This window comes from Vidua chalybeata, chromosome 2, assembly GCF_026979565.1.
Source record: "Vidua chalybeata isolate OUT-0048 chromosome 2, bVidCha1 merged haplotype, whole genome shotgun sequence".
Lineage (NCBI taxonomy): Eukaryota > Metazoa > Chordata > Aves > Passeriformes > Viduidae > Vidua > Vidua chalybeata.
The window spans coordinates 112,347,890-112,365,045 of NC_071531.1; the positions used below are offsets into that span (position 1 = coordinate 112,347,890).

The following is a 17,156-nucleotide window of genomic DNA, read 5'->3' on the forward strand; positions in this document are numbered from 1 at the left end:
CTGTTGTCTGGTGGTCAGCCAGAGATTGAAATTCTCAATCTAGCAGGGAGAAAGCTGTGGTGCAGACACAGAGGTAGATGAATTGCTTTCCTATTTTGGCTGGTTTAGGAACCTTTTCAAATCTTACTGTAATTATGTTTTTTTTATAAAAACATCCTCTTGTGACAAAACAAATCTAAGGGATGAAGAAATTAAAGTTCCTAGCAGCCTGTTCCCAATAGCTAATTTTTCTTGTTTCTAGTGGAGTTGATTTTTAATCACACAGAGAAATGTTCCCAAAAACCGTGAAGGATTAGACCAGACTGAGGCCAATAGGTCTCTTGTTGGTTGTGTTAGTGACAACGATATAGAAGTGCTCCAGATTAGAAAATTGAACAGCACAGTGATCAGGGCTGCATATATGTGCAGTGTTTACTGCCTTTATTATCTATTTACATTTGTTGCCAAAGTAGAGTCAGAATAGGAAGGAAATATTTGCAGCTGCTCTGATCTGTTAGTAATGGATCAGGGCTGGGGTAGGGAATTATAATTCTTTGTGGTGAATGCTAGACTGGACAGTGTTTCCTCACTAAGCACCATGAGTAAGGTCTTTGTCTTTCTTCAGACAGAGAAGAGGAATCTCTTCTCAAGCAGTCTGTTTCACAGTTCTTACATTTCTACCTAATCAGGAACAAATTTAATTGTAACAGTTCCCTTTTTATTCAATTAACTTTAGAATTGTTCACTGTATTTCTCCTGGTCATATGTTTTGATTTCTTTTATGCTATTCATTGTCACCACCACCATGTTTTCATAGTAGTTCCCAGTGCAGTACAAGCTGTCCTTTCAAAGAATTAAGTGTCCCTGTGTGTATTTATGGATAAGTGGCACTTTGGTTTGGTTCATGCAACCAACATAATCATAAGCTGCTACTGATTTCTAGTTATGTGATCAGTTCCTTTGTATCTGCCCAGAGGAGCTGAATTGTTGATGAAAATTTTGCCCACACTGGAATAATGTTTGTTTGGGTAAGAAATTGTCTGTAATTTTTGAAATTCCAAAAAATACTAGAACTGCTATCATCACACTTGGAGCAGCAGTCACTAAGAAAAGCCTTTTGCTCATTACACATGAGACATGGCTTAGAAAGTCAGATGTGTGATTCTGGGATATGATTTGTGTGTAGCTCCTTGTTTGCCTGAAGAATGTTGATGGGAGACATTTAACTTTATTTGCTTTAAACTTGTCCTTGACTCAGGAACTGGTAAAACCTTTCTTGACATTGAGAGCTGCTCCCCCTCTCCTCCTGTCCCACCCACATAATTCAACATAAATTGTTGTTTGCATTTAAATGATGCGTGATTGCCTTTTGTGAACGATGCTCACATGAGGTATAAGTTCCACAATGACCTCTATTTTGGCTAAACCTGTTTTTAGTTCACAAGATTTCTGTGGAATACAGAAAAGATTACTCAGATTACAAGCAGGCACTTTTGTACCAGTGTTTGCTACGAGTTGGTATGTAGTGTAAGTAAACTGTGTATTGTGATCAGGACAAAGCAAGAAGTGGGCAAAACTAGTTTAGGAGAGGTATAAAAGCTTCTGTTGTTTTGTATGGAGTCTGGCTGAATACATTCATTGGTACTCTTGTGCATCAGCCTCTGGAGCAGCTGTCTTTTTGCTGGCTCTATTCTCCAGAAGAAGCAGCATTTTCCCAAGTGCTGCCTGGTGTTTTACTAATAAACTTTGCTCTCCAGAGTCCTGAATCTTATTTTGGGCTTTGGCCAAGAGGCTGAGGGAGGCATTCCTCTCAGAGAGAGACACGTTTTCTGAGCCAAAGAGCCCAGTTCTTGTCAGTGCCTAAATATCTTCTGGTGTGCCCTGCTAAGTCTGAGCACATCTCACCTTGCTTTCTCATGCACAATGCATCTTCATCTGTTCTGTGCAGGGACAGACTCCCCATTAAAAAAAGGACAAGTAAAATCAAGAGATTACAGAGCCAGATTTAAAAATACCTCTAAAATAGTTCAAGATCTTTACTGGTAAGAACTGGAGGCAGCTGTGTAATCCTCGAAGGCTGCTATTTTAAGGATAATTCCAAAAAGGGACACAATATTGTGGCTGGTTATTACAAGAGTGATATTTCTGGACTATTTTGACTTGACAGGGCTAAAAGGAAAAGACAAGAAAAAAACAAGTTAGAAAAGCTATTGCTGTTCAGACTTCCTTGTATTCATATTTTTAACTGGTTATTTGGAATGTGTACTTTAAAAATATTTTAGCTGACTTTTTACAAAAATGATTGGAATCCCATGTACAATAATTACTACTGATTTTCATGCCAAAAGCAGAATATTCTTGAGGTCCTGGTGTGTATATGCATATATGCATGCTCCTCTCTTCCTCCCCTGTAAGGAAGTGATTAATCAGTTAGAGGAATGACATAACCCATGTAGAACTAGATCCTTCATTCTAGGTATTTCACACTGAAAAGAGTGGAAATAATTTCAGATTTGGCTGTAATTTTTAATTGATTTGGAGTAGCTTTGTCCTAAAAATGCACTCAGTAACTACAGAACACAGTGACAGAACATGATGTGTGTGTGTACAGCTTCTCCCTTGTGAGGCAGTGAGCAAGCAATGCTTTTTCATGAACATCTATACCAAACGTTAAACAATTCACTAACTAAAGATAATAAGAGTCATAATAAGTATGCTGTTTGTGAATAAGCATTGGAAGTGGTAAGAAAGCTTTGCAATCTTTGATGTATTCTGTGTATTTACTCAGCTTTTTCCTGTGGTGGTTCTGAATTACACTCCAAGGGGTTCATTAGCTGTGGCATCACAAGGACACTGCCACTGCTGGCCAAACTGCTGTGCCAAAACCAGCTGGTCTGCCTGCAGAAAGAGCACTGAACGCCTTGTGCTTATTTTCACAACTGTTTAGCATCAGGTTTTACTTTGTTTCCTTCACAGTTCTTACATTTCTACCTAATCAGGAACAAATTTAATTATAACAGTTCCCTTTTTATTCAATTCACTTTAGAATTGTTCACTGTATTTCTCCTGGTCATAGGTTTCGTTTTCTTTTATGCTATTCATTGTCACCACCAACATGTTTTCATAGTAGTTGCCATTCAGTGTTTTAAGGTGGAGAGACTGCAGTAAATGCTGGGATAGAGCACTCTCTGTATCCTGCTAGTGTTGCAGTCTTCCCTTTAAAAATTGGGATTGTTGCTCCTCATGCCTCTTTCTGTTCCCATGCAGGGTCACCAATACCTGTGGGCATTGATGTGCAGGTGGAGAGCATTGACAGCATATCTGAGGTTGACATGGTGAGTAGAACTGGAATAAAGGGTTTCAGTAAAAATACAGGGGGTTCAGAAACATCCAGATGGATGACACAGAATAATGTAGTTAAAGAAAGCAAGCCCTGAAGAGCACATCCTTGCCTTGAAGCATGTATTTAAACTAGTAAGTGTTGAATTTCTCCCTGGGCCAGAGGAACAGCTCAGAGTGAGCAGTGCTCTGGTTTGAAAACTCCCAACTATTCAGTAAACACCCTGGGCTTCCACAGGAATTCTCAGTACTCTGCATCATTGCATGATGAGGCTTCATGTCCTTTGCTTCTTTTGCCTATGCAAATCTGAATATTCCATAATTGTGGCATGGGTGGAGCTGTGATCATAACAAATGGAAAGAGAAACACCAGTTCCAGAAATGGTCCTGGGAAGGAGACACTGCAATTAGGGCCTGTGGTACTGGAATGCAGGCTGTTCATTCTTCAGCCCAAATTGTCACTAATATTGTCAGTATGAACTCCTGCACTCCTTTACAAACCTACTCAAATCACAAAATTATATTACAGGGCCATAAAATCATATTACAGGGGAAGATCTAACTCTTTTCACAGTATGCTTACCAGAAGCAATTGTTCTACTGAGATAAATGGTGTCTGCCTAATAATACAAAATTTTTATAGGTGAACACAGAGCAGTCAGGCTGTGCAGAAGCTCACACTGGCTTTGCAGCATCCTCTCCATCTCTTCCCACATGTGCAGTCATGATGTTTCTCTAAATAGGATCATAAAATACTTGTAATAACGTTTTATGTTAAACTAATAGTGTAGTTATTGTAATTATTGTAAAATCTAACTGCTTACTCTTATGATATACATTGATTTGTTTCTTTATGATGCATTTAACTAATAAATGTATTAATTTAGCCCCTGTACAATATTTTTACAAAATGAACAGATTTGTGGATTTTAAAAATTTACTTAGTGCTCATGCTCCAATTGATCTCTTTGTAAAGGAACCTTAAAGGAACCACAGTCCATTCTTGGAAAAGGTTGTGAAGATTTCCAGAGGAAACATTTTTTCCATTTACCCTTGTCTAGTTTTAAAGCCTCTTTATCACTGCACAGCTGGCCCAATCCAGAAGACCACTGAAATATGTAGAAGTTTTATCTAAGGATACGTGAAGTCTTATCTAAGGATACATGAAGTCTTAGCCTCCGATACCAGGGACAAGACTAACAACCAAAGTCTCACCAATATTCAAATTCAAACTCATTGAGTGGTGCTTGGTTCCTCTCATTAAGGATCTTTCAGATAATGTGCAGAGAAGAAATTGATCCTTTGCATTGAATTGATTAATTTGTAGTGTTTTCTACTGCACATGTCTAAAACAAGTATTGTCTTCTTTTATTTTTAATGAAAAAAGGACTTCACAATGACTTTATACCTCAGACACTACTGGAAGGATGAGAGACTCTCATTCCGTAGCAACAAAAACAAAAGTATGACTTTCGATGGACGGCTGATAAAAAAGATCTGGGTGCCTGATGTGTTTTTTGTGCACTCCAAAAGATCTTTCATCCACGATACAACTGTGGAAAACATCATGCTCCGAGTGTACCCCGATGGCAACGTCCTCTTCAGTCTGAGGTGAGGAAATACCCTTCCCTAAGAAAATCCATGACTGCAATTATCATGTATTGGCTGTAATTGAGTTGACTGGAAATACTTGCAGGTAACATTCTCATACTGGACTGCCATTAATCCCCTGGCAGCACATAGTGGCACACTGGTGTGCCAGTGGGAAAATAAATTGAAGATTGAAAACGTATTTTTTTCTATCATTAAGATATTGTTTCCTGTTGAGTGAGTTATCAAGAGTTAGTTCCTTGCCGTGCTCTAGCAGTATTACTACTGAGTACAGTAAAGCCCAAAATTATTAATAAAGAAAAAAACATGGGGTTGGTTGTTTTATTCTTTTTCTTGAGTCTTTTAAAACTGTCTCAGCTATTTTCACCCTGGCTTACCAGTTAACATGCCAGTGATACAAACCAGGGCTCTAGACAGGCACAGAGAGCAGATTTTTGGTGCTGATACCACCAGTGTTGTGGGACTAAAAGGAACTGGAAAGTGAAACAGCAATTCCAGAACTGGAATAGCAAGGTCATTAATGTGTCTCCCTTTCCTGTTACTGCTTTGCTTTATGAAGGAGATTTGCATGATGTGGCAGAAATAGTTTTAATGGAGCAATTTTCCCCCTAGGGTAAGGAACCTGAGCCCTGTGCGTTGCAGAAATTCAGTTTGGTACTAATTAGCTTTGAGCACAGAAGTGATATTTCATCCAATCTGGACAGTTTGAAGATTTATGGAAGCATTTGAGATGGTGGCTGTGTAATAATTGTTGCAACAATTAATGAATTTATCTTCTCTGTCATGAGGACGTGCAGAAATCCTCACAACAACAACTGTGCACCACTTTAAAGTAGTGTATGTTCAAGAGTCACACTGACAGTAAGGAACAATGAGGTGAAGTGTGCTTTTTATTGCTGTATTAATTTCCATAATTCTTGAGAAGGAGGGATCAGAGGAACTATACCCCTCCACTAAGGCTTATATCAGTGATTCTCCAAGTGAGAAGCAGGAAATGTTCCTTAGATGTGCCTTAAAACACCCTTTTTTTGTATTGCCAGTTTTACATGTAGTAAGTAAATTATATTCCAAATACTTGCATGCAATAAATCTGCATATGTCACAGTTTTTCTTTAGTGCCTGGCATCCAGGATTTTAATGAAGCAAAGTGAAACCAAAATCCACATCTGTTGCTATAATAGTCTTTCTTTCCTCCTTGTTCCCCTGGTCCTTTTTACAATTAGATATTATAATCATTCCAGCTGGGAAAACAACACTTGGAATACTATTTGCTCTAATCTGTAATATTATTTACTTCAGTCTATGAGAAATCAAGTCAAGAAATGTGAACTCCCTTTGTTAATCTTTGTAAGTATAAACCTTCAAACTAAAATGTGTGAAAGGCTAATGAAGGATTAGGCCAAATATAGGGTTTAAAAATCAAAGGTAATGTATTTAATAATAAAGACTATTTATGTTTTTTTTTAAAAAGATGATCTCTTACCGATTTAACTTTATTTCACCACCTTGAAGCCATTTTAGAAGCTTTTAAAAGGGGAGAAAACCTCAATCAATAGGGTTCTAAACAGCAGATTAGTACTAAGATGTGTGCACAGCTAAGGAAGTGTGAAAATTTTCATTTTATTATTGTTTTTCTCTTCTTTTCTGCAGAATAACAGTTTCTGCTATGTGCTTCATGGATTTCAGTAGGTTTCCTCTGGACACACAGAACTGTTCTTTAGAACTGGAAAGCTGTAAGTTTAATTCCTAATTGTTTTTCACATGTGCATTCTTACCAGCACCCCATCTTGTGCATAATACCTCTTTCACTTACTTTGATGTGTGAACTGAACCCTTCAGCATGTACATATTGAACTGTAAGCAATTTGGGATCTTTCCAGACCTCAGTGAGCTTTGGGAAGATGGAAAAACCATTATGCACTCTGCTTTATTCCCACTGGGTATTTATTCCAAGGCCTAAATCTAAAAATCCCTCAAAAATCACAAGGGTTTTTTCTCTGAGGAAAAAAAAAAGTGCAGATTAAAAGTAAAATAAAATGTCAATATTTGACTTGTTGGAAAAATGAAAATGAGTGCTTGTGTCACTGTGAAGCATCTGCTTTTTCACCCCTGCCTCAGTTGTAAGTTGCTGTCAGGGCACAAGGCTGGGCTGCACTTGGAACAAGATGGAACATGGTCTTTGCAAACTTCTTCCATGCCAACTGACAAATTGGTGTGAAAAAATGTCTCTTTGGGGTTCTCCCAGATTGGTTGAGTAGTCTCCTCTCCCTAAGAAAGGAAAGAGGAAGTGATTAACTTCAGCAACTTTATAACTTCAGTTTCTGCTCTCTCACAGATGCATACAATGAAGATGATCTGATGTTGTATTGGAAACATGGCAACAAATCCTTGAGCACAGATGAGCACATCTCCCTCTCCCAGTTCTTCATTGAGGAATTCAGTGCTTCCAGTGGACTTGCTTTTTACAGCAGTACTGGTATAGTAAACCCCTCTCCTCCAAAGAGAGAAGCACAGGATAAAATAATGCAGAATGTCTTTCAAATTCTTTGCTAATAAGTGACAGTGGCTGCTGAGAGGAGATCAGTTAAAATGAGGTCTTGTCAGTCTGGGGCCTTGGTTCTCTTTGCACTACCAATATAAAACTTCATTTTAGGGAAAAAAAAGGCCATAATCATACTTGTAACTTCATATCTGGCACTAAGAACCTGGAAAAAATGCACAACCACCAAAAATGTGCTGTTATGAGCTCTTGCAAAATCATGGTGCTTCCCTGAAAGCCATTGGAGTATTGAAATTACAGGAATCCTTATGTCCTGGCTATACAGAAAAGCTTGAAAATGGAAATCCTAAAGGGTCAGATAGTAGAAAGCAGACAAGAGGAATTCAAGTGTGATTTATTGGCTAAAATATCCTCCCTTTTGAAGCTGTGTAACATCACTAAAAGTCTGCTAACAGGAGGATTTTCAAATGAGACTATTTCTTACCTATTCAGGTCTAATTCATTATTTGCTTAATTTTCCTTTTTTATACATAAAGTTGCAGGGAAAAAATCCCTTTATGTCAGTGCAATGTAGTTTAAATTCAGGTTGATCTTCCCCAGACAAGTTTTTATTTCTCCCTGTAGATATTGCTCTATACTTTCTGGCAAATTGCACAAGGCTTTAGGAGTTCATTGTAGTCTTGATTTCATGGAGGGTGCAGTTTATTTTCCTTGTATTCTACATGAAATTATAAATTTTGAAACACTTCTCTATGTAAGTAGTCTAACCATATGTTTTTAACCAAAGGAAATAGCACTCTTGCTATTGTACTTTACAGTCTGAGTAAATTCATTTCAGTTTGGTTATTGCCCTTTATATCAAAACAGATGAATAAGAGAGAAATGGCTCCATTTATTATGATGAAGTGCACAACTCTTTGGGAAAAAAGCATTTAAGGAAAGCAGGAGGCAGAATTATTTGGTGTATTTTATTTACAGGTTATTTTCTTTTCGCTTTCAAAAGAGGACCCTTCAAATTTGTGGTGGCTGCTACTGAATGCAGGAATCCCAGTTTAAATTATGATGCAGAGCAGTGAGGAATTCACAGCTTGATAAGGTTCTTCACTCTTATCTCCTGCTCGAGCTAAGAACAGAGCTCCATCTTTCAAGAGCTACTGACATGTGGATACCTGCTATGGTAACTGTGCCTTGCTGAGAGCTACATCAAATTTGTCCTTGTTGCCAGAAGGAGACTGGGATATTTTCCACCAGACTGGGTTCCAGGAGCTCAGCTGGCTTCTTTCTGCCTTGCTATTCTCATCAAAAAACGCTCAAGGCAAGAAAATAGAGCCTTGTGCACAGCGGGGCACCCTCACAAAGCCCCTGCACCCCGGGCTTTGCAGCACCTCACAGCACCTTTGACTTTGCAGAGTGTAACTTTACACTTAACATGCAGAGGTTCTGATGGTGAGCTTATTCAGCAACATAAAGGTGAAAGCAAAGACTTTTTTTTAAGTCCCAGGGACCACTGGGAAGTACCTGAATAATGCTTGTAGCATATCTGCTAATCAGAATGTTGTCCTTTGTGGGCTTACACTTGGCTTTGAGGTTTTGTTTTGTTCAGGAGGTTCTACTTTCTCTTGTTTTCTTGTTTCTTGTTGGAAGCAAATTTACCCTCCAAGTAAATGATAGTGGAGAACAAACAGCACCACTCTAATGAGAGTCATCATTCCCACAAAGCAGCTTTCTGCATTTCAGGTTCTGCATGTCCTTTCCTGTGAATCTCAGTGAACAACACCTGTGGTGTTTAGGCTTTTGGAGTTCCCAGACCTCCAGAGGAGCAACCATTTAAATCCATTTTAAAGACAATAATCTTTAAAGCAAAAAACCTTATCCACAACTGAAAACACAATAGAACATTTAATATTATTTGGGGTTCATTTTGATATGTTCTTCTCTATAGTCACTCGATGTGATGGCAGGACTGCTCCAGCACAGGCTCACGGATGCCTCTGTCTGTCCTGGACAGGCAGATGCTGTGCAGCCACCCACTTCTGCCTTTTTACCTCCCTGTAACCTGGTTTCCCTGCCGTGGCAGGAGGTACAGCACGAATGCAGTGCTGCACAGGCAGAGCACGCCCCAGAATTCACTAGATGGCACCCTGTCCTCTAAAGTGAGCGCTGGGCCTGCAGGCAGGTGGCTCCCACCAAAAAAAAAAAAAAACCAGGAAGGAAGGGCTGCTTCTTATCGGGTAATTCAGGGAAGGCAGATTGTTGGCATCACTGGACAATTGTATCCTGTCTGCATTCTCCTGGCAGTTTGACTTCAAGTCTATTTGATTTTTTTCAATTTCCCAACGTCAGTTATAACAGAGTATTTTTGACATGCTCCCATAAATGAGGGAGGATGGGCAGTTTGTAAAACACTGTGTAAAACTAAGGTGCTGGCAAGGTTTCTGAGGCATTTACTGCTCCTGCTGTGGATACACCACTCCTGCCAGAAGGAGAGGCCAGCAAACTGAGCTCTCAAGTAACACAGCTCTCTTCTCCCCCCAACCTGTTCCTCTCCCTTTTTTTCCCCAATAGGTTGGTACAATCGACTTTTTATCAACTTCGCACTCCGCAGACATATTTTCTTTTTTGTGCTACAATCCTATTTCCCAGCCATGCTGATGGTGATGCTGTCTTGGGTCTCCTTTTGGATTGACAGAAGAGCTGTTCCTGCCAGGGTGTCATTAGGTAAATCTTTGCTGCATATTCTTTGGGAAAGATAGAATCGAGAGGGGAGGATTTGCAGTTACCTTAGCTTACTTACACAGTACATGAGCAAAAATAATTGCCTGAACAACACTGTTATTGCCTCTGTTGTCATTACCTACATTTGGAAAGGGGATGTTTGTTCAGACTGGCTTTGCTATTTTTGGAGACAGCTCGCACACCACAAAAGCAAAAAGGGATGATTCTGCAGATTTCCTGATAGAATTTTACTTAATTGCAAAACCTGGGTTTTCCTTCCTTCTTCCTAGCAAAGTAACAGGTAGGAACAGGCAGTCAGATCCCTCCCCAAATCCATGGGTCATTAGGTGTAGCCCAATCTATGGAAAAGCTCTGCAGCTCTTCTTTTTCTCAGGAAACATTCGTTATCTTCCTACCAACTTGGAAACAGTTGCCTGAGTGGCAAAGCCTTTCATTGTGGGGCACCTTAGAAATGTTTGCTGTGGTGTCTTAGCTGTGCAAGGCACACAGTCTTCTGTGGAAGCCAAAAAGTAAGTTCTGAACACCTCAGCTCAGGAGAAGAGGACCTATTACAGTGGTTTTTATAGAAGTGGTTTTTATTTTTTTTTCCCTCACTGGTGAAACAGTGGAGGCCACTCCAAGGCTGTCCTTGTTTTGAATGTAATGCTGGTGGCCTTGGAGTGAGTACATTTTTTTCAAAAATTAGGATCTCTGAAGATCTGATGGGAATTTGTTAAGACATCTAATGGAGCCATAATGCACCTGAGTCCTGCAACTGTCAGGTTAAAATAAAGAAGCTCCTGTTCTTTCTTCTCACTGATGCTGGTCCCAGAAGCCAACTGTATGTTGCCATATTTCTTAGACAAGAGAAAAAGCCCTCATTTTTCTCTGTAACTGCATCAATATAGAAAAAAATAGGATGGTAGCCACTCAGTCCCTTCCTATTGGCACAGTCTAAAGCTATTAATACATGAGATATAAATCTCTTTGTTAATCTGTAAACAAATTATGGTACCTCCTACCTACTTTTATTAATGCATCTATGAATTCCTTTTATTTAGAAGAAATTTAACTTCATCTTTAAAAATAACCTTTTAATTCTTAGTAGGCAATTTTTAATGTTGTCAAGATGATTTTGCTGATCATGTTCTTTATGTATGGATTTCTAAAGAAGGTTATGCATCAGGAGTTCCATGAATAAAGCACATTTCATTAGCATAATCATACATAATTTATAGGAAACCTTAACAACAAAGTTTACATAAGCCTAGCTCCTTGGCCTAGAGTATATGTACATTAAGTAAATTGATTTCCTCTTATATGGTGTATTTCAAGCTCATCCTTCAACCTAAAGACGTAGGGGGAAAATTCTTGTATATTCCAGTTGACTTGAACTGGAGTAGAACTGGAGAAGGGCTGCAGCTGACAGTGCTGTCTCACAGATGTCAAGATGTTTTCACTTCCAGAGTTACACCGATTTCTTTAAAAGCAGAGCCTGTGTTGGGTGTTGTTTTTTTTCCTGAGCTGGAGCAAACCAAAATGAGATGAATAGCTGATGTAAGAGCAGGGATTGAAAAGATGAGGGTGAAATTTTGGTCACACTGAGGCAAACGATAATTTTTTCTTAGTTTCAGTGGCTGTAGCATTTTTATGCTAGATTGTTTTTAGAGAGCTGTGGAGTTATGACAGAGACATAGAGGCTGATATTTTTTCTCAAGAAGTACAATTTGAGAAAGGGTTGGGAGGGAAAATGGTGATTCTTCAGTGATTTTCCTGGACAAGAAAATACGCAGTGGCAGCCCTGGCTCTGGGAAGTGAAGAATGACCACAGCTTTCACCTGTGTGTGGCAGTGCCCAAAGCTGTCACAGAAACACGTTCCTTATGCTGCTCAATGACCATTCTGAGCAGAGAAATGATTTAGTGCTCTCAGTATTGTGTGTGATGGGTCCTTCATGGTTCACTCCACTTCTCAGAGCGTGTGTGAGGGAGTTAAAGGGGGTGTCAATCACATGCCCTCACAAAGCTCTGCTGTCCAAGCAGTGGTGATGAGCTGAACAGAACCAGCTGGCCAGAACTGTGATAACCTCTCTTTTCTCTCTGGCAGGTATAACTACAGTGCTGACAATGTCCACCATCATGACAGGAGTAAGTGCCTCAATGCCTCAAGTGTCTTACATAAAGGCTGTGGATGTGTATTTATGGATCAGCTTCCTTTTCGTCTTCCTGTCAGTCATCGAGTATGCAGCAGTGAACTATCTCACCACAATTGAAGAGAGAAAACAACTCAAAAAAAGGGGCAAGGTACAACCCTCTGTGTTTTGTTGCCTTCTGAAAGCATCACACAAGCCACAGAGTAGTCCTGATACACCACTGTGATAACAGAACAGTAATAATCTCTGTCTCCACTCTGTATCTCACTTTTTTTTTTTCACCTGGGTGAAGGGAGACAAAGTGTCCTCCTCTCTGAGATCCTGAAAGATTTGTGCTTTCTCTCTCTTTTCTTGTGGCAGAGGTTAGTGCCCCCTTTTTTCCCCCTCAGAGGAATATAACCTTCCTTCTGTTTTCAAATACCTATCAATTAAGGTATTTCTCCTGTCTGTAAAATAGACTTCAGCATGCCCTCATATGATATTCCACCGTGTTTCCTATTTCTTTTTTCATCCCAAGACCAGATGAACGACAAGGTCATTTTTAGACAAGTGTGCCTGAAGCAGAAATAGTCACAAGTTAAACATTTGCTTTCTGTGAAACTCTCACTTAAAACCTTTGCTTGAAGAATATCCCTCTGTAAACTCATTTGCTGGAATACCATGAGGGGAAGAGCACAGAAAGAATGCATATGTTGCTCACATGATTGGATAACCCCATCAAAAACTTACTCCCACAAATGTTTGAAGTAATTTCCCACAACTCCAACACAGACCTACAGGAGAGAGTTAGATTCTTCTATTTCAGCAGCTGAGGCACGAATTGCCAGCCAGCAGCTGGCAATAATCAGGCAGACAAGTGTGTTTGATGGTATTTGATGACATTGCCTTGCTCATGTCCCGCTCAAGGGGGCAGGCCCCACAGAGAGCCATACTGTGGGATAGCCCTGTTCTCCACACGCTCTCCACAGAGAGAACAACACTGAGGGGAAAGCTTTCTTTATCTTTGTTTTATTCATTTATGATTTGCCACAATGCCTCCTGCCTGATGCACAGTAACTCTCCTTTGTTGCCAGGCTTCAGGAATGTACAGCATGGACGCAGTGCAAGCCATGGCTTTCGACGGCTGCTACCATGACACAGATGAGGACATGGACCTGAGTCCCTTCCCAGAGCCCTGTGAGGAGAATGAGACCAGGGCAAGTCAAACCAACATCTCCAATGCTGACACACCTCGCTTGAAGAGGAAGAGATCTCTGAAGGGAAATGTGGGCAGGATTATTTTACAGAACAATCATGTTATTGACACATATTCCAGGGTTATATTTCCCAGCATATATATTGTGTTCAACTTTTTTTACTGGGGTTTGTACATATGAACAAAAATGCTTATAAGCTAGACTTTATTTTGTCTATGAGGGTTGCATCATACTTCAAAAATAATGCAACAGCAGTAGAAGAAAAGGTTACAATTTTCCAAAAGAGACTTTTGCATCAAACCTGGGCTGGTCTGGTTAGCAGCAAAATTCTTCATGAAAAACTCTCACATGTCTGAGTTCTTTTCCAACTGGACTATGCAGAGCTTCACTGGGGAGATCCCACGCACAGGTTCCACTGCAGTAGCACAGGAGCTGTGTGCTCACCCCCCTGAACAGACAGCAGCTCCCACCTGAGGTATTGTCCTGTTTCTGTCTGCACTCCAACCCTTCCTCTCGAATCAGCCTCTCTGTTCTTGACCCATGCTCCGTTTTGGTCGGCAGTCGGCACCAACCACTTTGGGATAGCTCCTGTCCTAGTCTCACTTCCTGCATTCCAATTTTCATGGGCAACCCCTGTGCACCTCAGCAGCCTCTGCCCTCGGGTGGGAACCAGGGGAAAAATTATGGCTTAGCAGTGCAGTAGGAACCAGCAGGAGTCCAGGCTGATGGGGGGCTTTGTAGACTGTGCATCAGCAACACTTCAAGGAAACCCTTCACCCTTGTCAGCTCTCCATGACTCTCCATGGTTTGAAGAATCTGGCTCACCAGTCCCTGAGGCAGCACAGGAACAATATCCCAGACCCTGTGCACTTGCAGCCACTTCCCAGGTGGATGAGCAGCATCCCCAGCACGAGCCATGTCCTTCACGAGTTCACCTCTGCCTCACCTCGACCTGCTGTAATCCCCTGCTTCCTGCAGAACTCTTTGGCTTAGAAACACAGGCTTTGAGACAAAGATTTTAGACACCTTTGTCAAGAGAACAAACCAACCACGCCTTTGGTTCTTCCGCTTTCTGTTGCATGTGAACTTGGGGTTTTGCCTCCCTCCCTTTCGCTCTGGCTTTTGAGATTGAATGTTCCAGTGAGGAGAAGCTGCATCTGCCCCTTTCAGCAGTGATCCCCAGCACAGTTCTAGGAAATAAAAGGAAACGGCTGTGCCAAAACAGAGACACATACAGGAGACCTGTCCATCTCAGATGAATCCTGCATGGAAATATCCTTAGGTTCAGGCTAAGGAGGCTGAATTAAGGATGTTCAAGGATAAATACAGAAAATTTTCACAGCTCCAGAAAAGAATCAATTGATTACTTTTGTAACTTTCAATTGATTACTTTTGTAACTTTCCCAAATAAGGAGCGTTTTCCACTAAATTCCTTGGGTTTGTCTGTCATTTAATGAGCTGAGTTTATATTTACAAAGTCAGATCAAAATGAAACTTTTGAAGTTCAAAAGGCTCATTTGGTGACAAAAAGTTTCACAAGGTAAATACTTGGTCAAGTTTATTGGTCAAGTAAGTGGAATAAATTTGGAAGCCTGAGTCACTCTCTGGTTTCTTTATTTACTTACCTTTTTTTTTTTTCTTGTTCAATTTACTTATTTTCTTGCTCCCATCTTGTTTGTTCAGAGCATGGTGACGTCTCTTAACTTTTTCAAAGAGCTGCATTTGTCAAGCTCCCAGTTCCAGAGCTGGAGAAGTGGTGACACGGTGCCTGCTGAGTGACTGAAATCTCACGGAGTGAGCGGGACAGATCGCTGCCAAACAAATGTATCAGAGCTGAGACAGCTTTTGATACTTTTCCAGGAAATCCTGTCATGGAAAGCAGAACCATACCAGGAATGACAATGCTGGGAATGCAAAGCCAAAGGACACACAGGCAAGAGTAACAACACACCAGACTTCAAGCTGAGCAGATGTATAGTGTAGCTGTATATAAAAATACACCGTCACAGCCTTGCTCCTGCACTGCCATTATGAGGCATCCTGCACAGATGTTCCAGATTGCCTGAGAAGATCCCATCTAGTTGCTCCAGATGTGTACTGTGTCTTCTAAAGTTTTCACATGAACTAGTATAACATCATTGTTTTCACATATTTATCTGCCCTACAAGAGGAAGTATTTGTTGTGTAGCCAACAGTGAAGCCTCAGCCTCCAATGGAGAAAATACTCAAAATCAGTTCCCTTTTCTAAATTCCTTGCAGGATTTGCAGCAGCAGAAGCCCTGCAGCACAGCATGTCCAAGCCCTGTGTAGGCTGAAGCAAACTGGTCCTCACGTGGAGGTGTGGAGGAAAAGATTCCTGCCTGCATTTACCTTCCAGGCACATCTGTACAGGTGCCAGAGAGCTGCAGAGCCTGCTTTTGGTGGAGAAAGCTGTTGTTACTTTCAGCTGTGAATGAAACCATTGGCCAGGGGTTCTCCCCACCCAGAGTACAGCAGATCTTCCAGTTCTACCCTCCTGCCCTGGGCAGGGATGCCTTTCATTAAACCAGGATGCTCAGACCTGATCCTGAACACTTCCAGGGATGGGATATTCACAGCTTCTCTGGGCAACCTGTGCCAGGGCCTCACCAACTCACAGTAAAGAATTTTTTTTCTAATATCCAATCTAATCCTCCCTTCTTTCAGTTTGAAGCCATTCCCCCTTGTCCTATCACTACATGGTCTTGTAAATTATGATGACATTTAACTTTTACAACAAATCTTATAATTTTTATCTGCATTAAGTGCAGTGACAGGGATTATATCAGGATAAATTATGCATTAAAAAATCTATTGCTTGTATAAATAGTAAAAGATAACAAACAGTATTTTAACGAATTATTTCTTGTCTAGAGGGGGTGCTAGAGGGCCGGCTAAGCTCCCACGAGCCTCTGAAGTGTGTGTTAACTTCCTGACAGGTATGGTAATAAATACTTGCAATCAATTTGTCTCTGCAGACCGGCACGGAAGTCTTTAAAAAGGTATTCACGAGTATTTCCCATTCTTGCTGGTTTTGCAGCCAGTCCCATGCGTGGGGTTTATATCCCACAGCATTTACTGCGAGTTAAAGCACCACAGGCATGATGTAAATACGTACTTGGTGAGTGTTCATCCTGATGGCACTCAGGCAGTTATGCTGAAGGTACTTTGTGGATTTTTGGAGCTGAAATAACAGCTTGTCATGATTTCTTTGACCAGCTGAGGTGCAGGATGTGGTCTCGCTATTTTTAACATCTGCTGCTACACCCATCTGTAATAAGAAAACATCCTGTGGGAGTTAGCTTAGGTGATTCAAACTTCTAAGTCCGGACAACTTCATTCTTAAAGGTTTTATAATTCTTCAAACTGTCAGTACATAAGAATAAAGCTTTAGTAACGCCTACCTAACCTCTTTTTTCTGATGTCATTAGCCAATGTAAACTAAACCATTACCAGGCCTCTTTAGTAAAGGTAATTAAAAATACTTCTGGAAATTTTCATGCGCTCGGTAAGGATTCTGAAGATTTCTTTGAGGCAGCTTCAGAGGGACTCTGGAACAGGATTTTGGTCCAGGAAAAGATCGCGCAGCTAAAGCCCAGACACTGTTGTGCGTACGAAGCAAAATTTAATCCTCTGAATAACTTCAG

At 40.6% G+C, this 17,156-nt stretch overlaps 1 protein-coding gene across 1 annotated transcript in view; it reads left to right on the forward strand.

The window, feature by feature from the left end:
* The window catches only part of GABRR3 (gamma-aminobutyric acid type A receptor subunit rho3), a 30,807-nt gene extending 13,736 nt beyond the window's left edge, over window positions 1-17,071 (forward strand). The window contains exons 3-9 of the mRNA XM_053934906.1: window positions 3,247-3,314; window positions 4,706-4,929; window positions 6,580-6,662; window positions 7,265-7,405; window positions 9,995-10,147; window positions 12,250-12,446; window positions 13,369-17,071. Coding sequence (XP_053790881.1) covers window positions 3,247-3,314; window positions 4,706-4,929; window positions 6,580-6,662; window positions 7,265-7,405; window positions 9,995-10,147; window positions 12,250-12,446; window positions 13,369-13,671 — 1,169 coding nt within the window. The 3' untranslated portion in view covers window positions 13,672-17,071. The remainder of the gene's footprint in view (window positions 1-3,246; window positions 3,315-4,705; window positions 4,930-6,579; window positions 6,663-7,264; window positions 7,406-9,994; window positions 10,148-12,249; window positions 12,447-13,368) is intronic.
* Window positions 17,072-17,156: the final 85 nt, after the last annotated feature.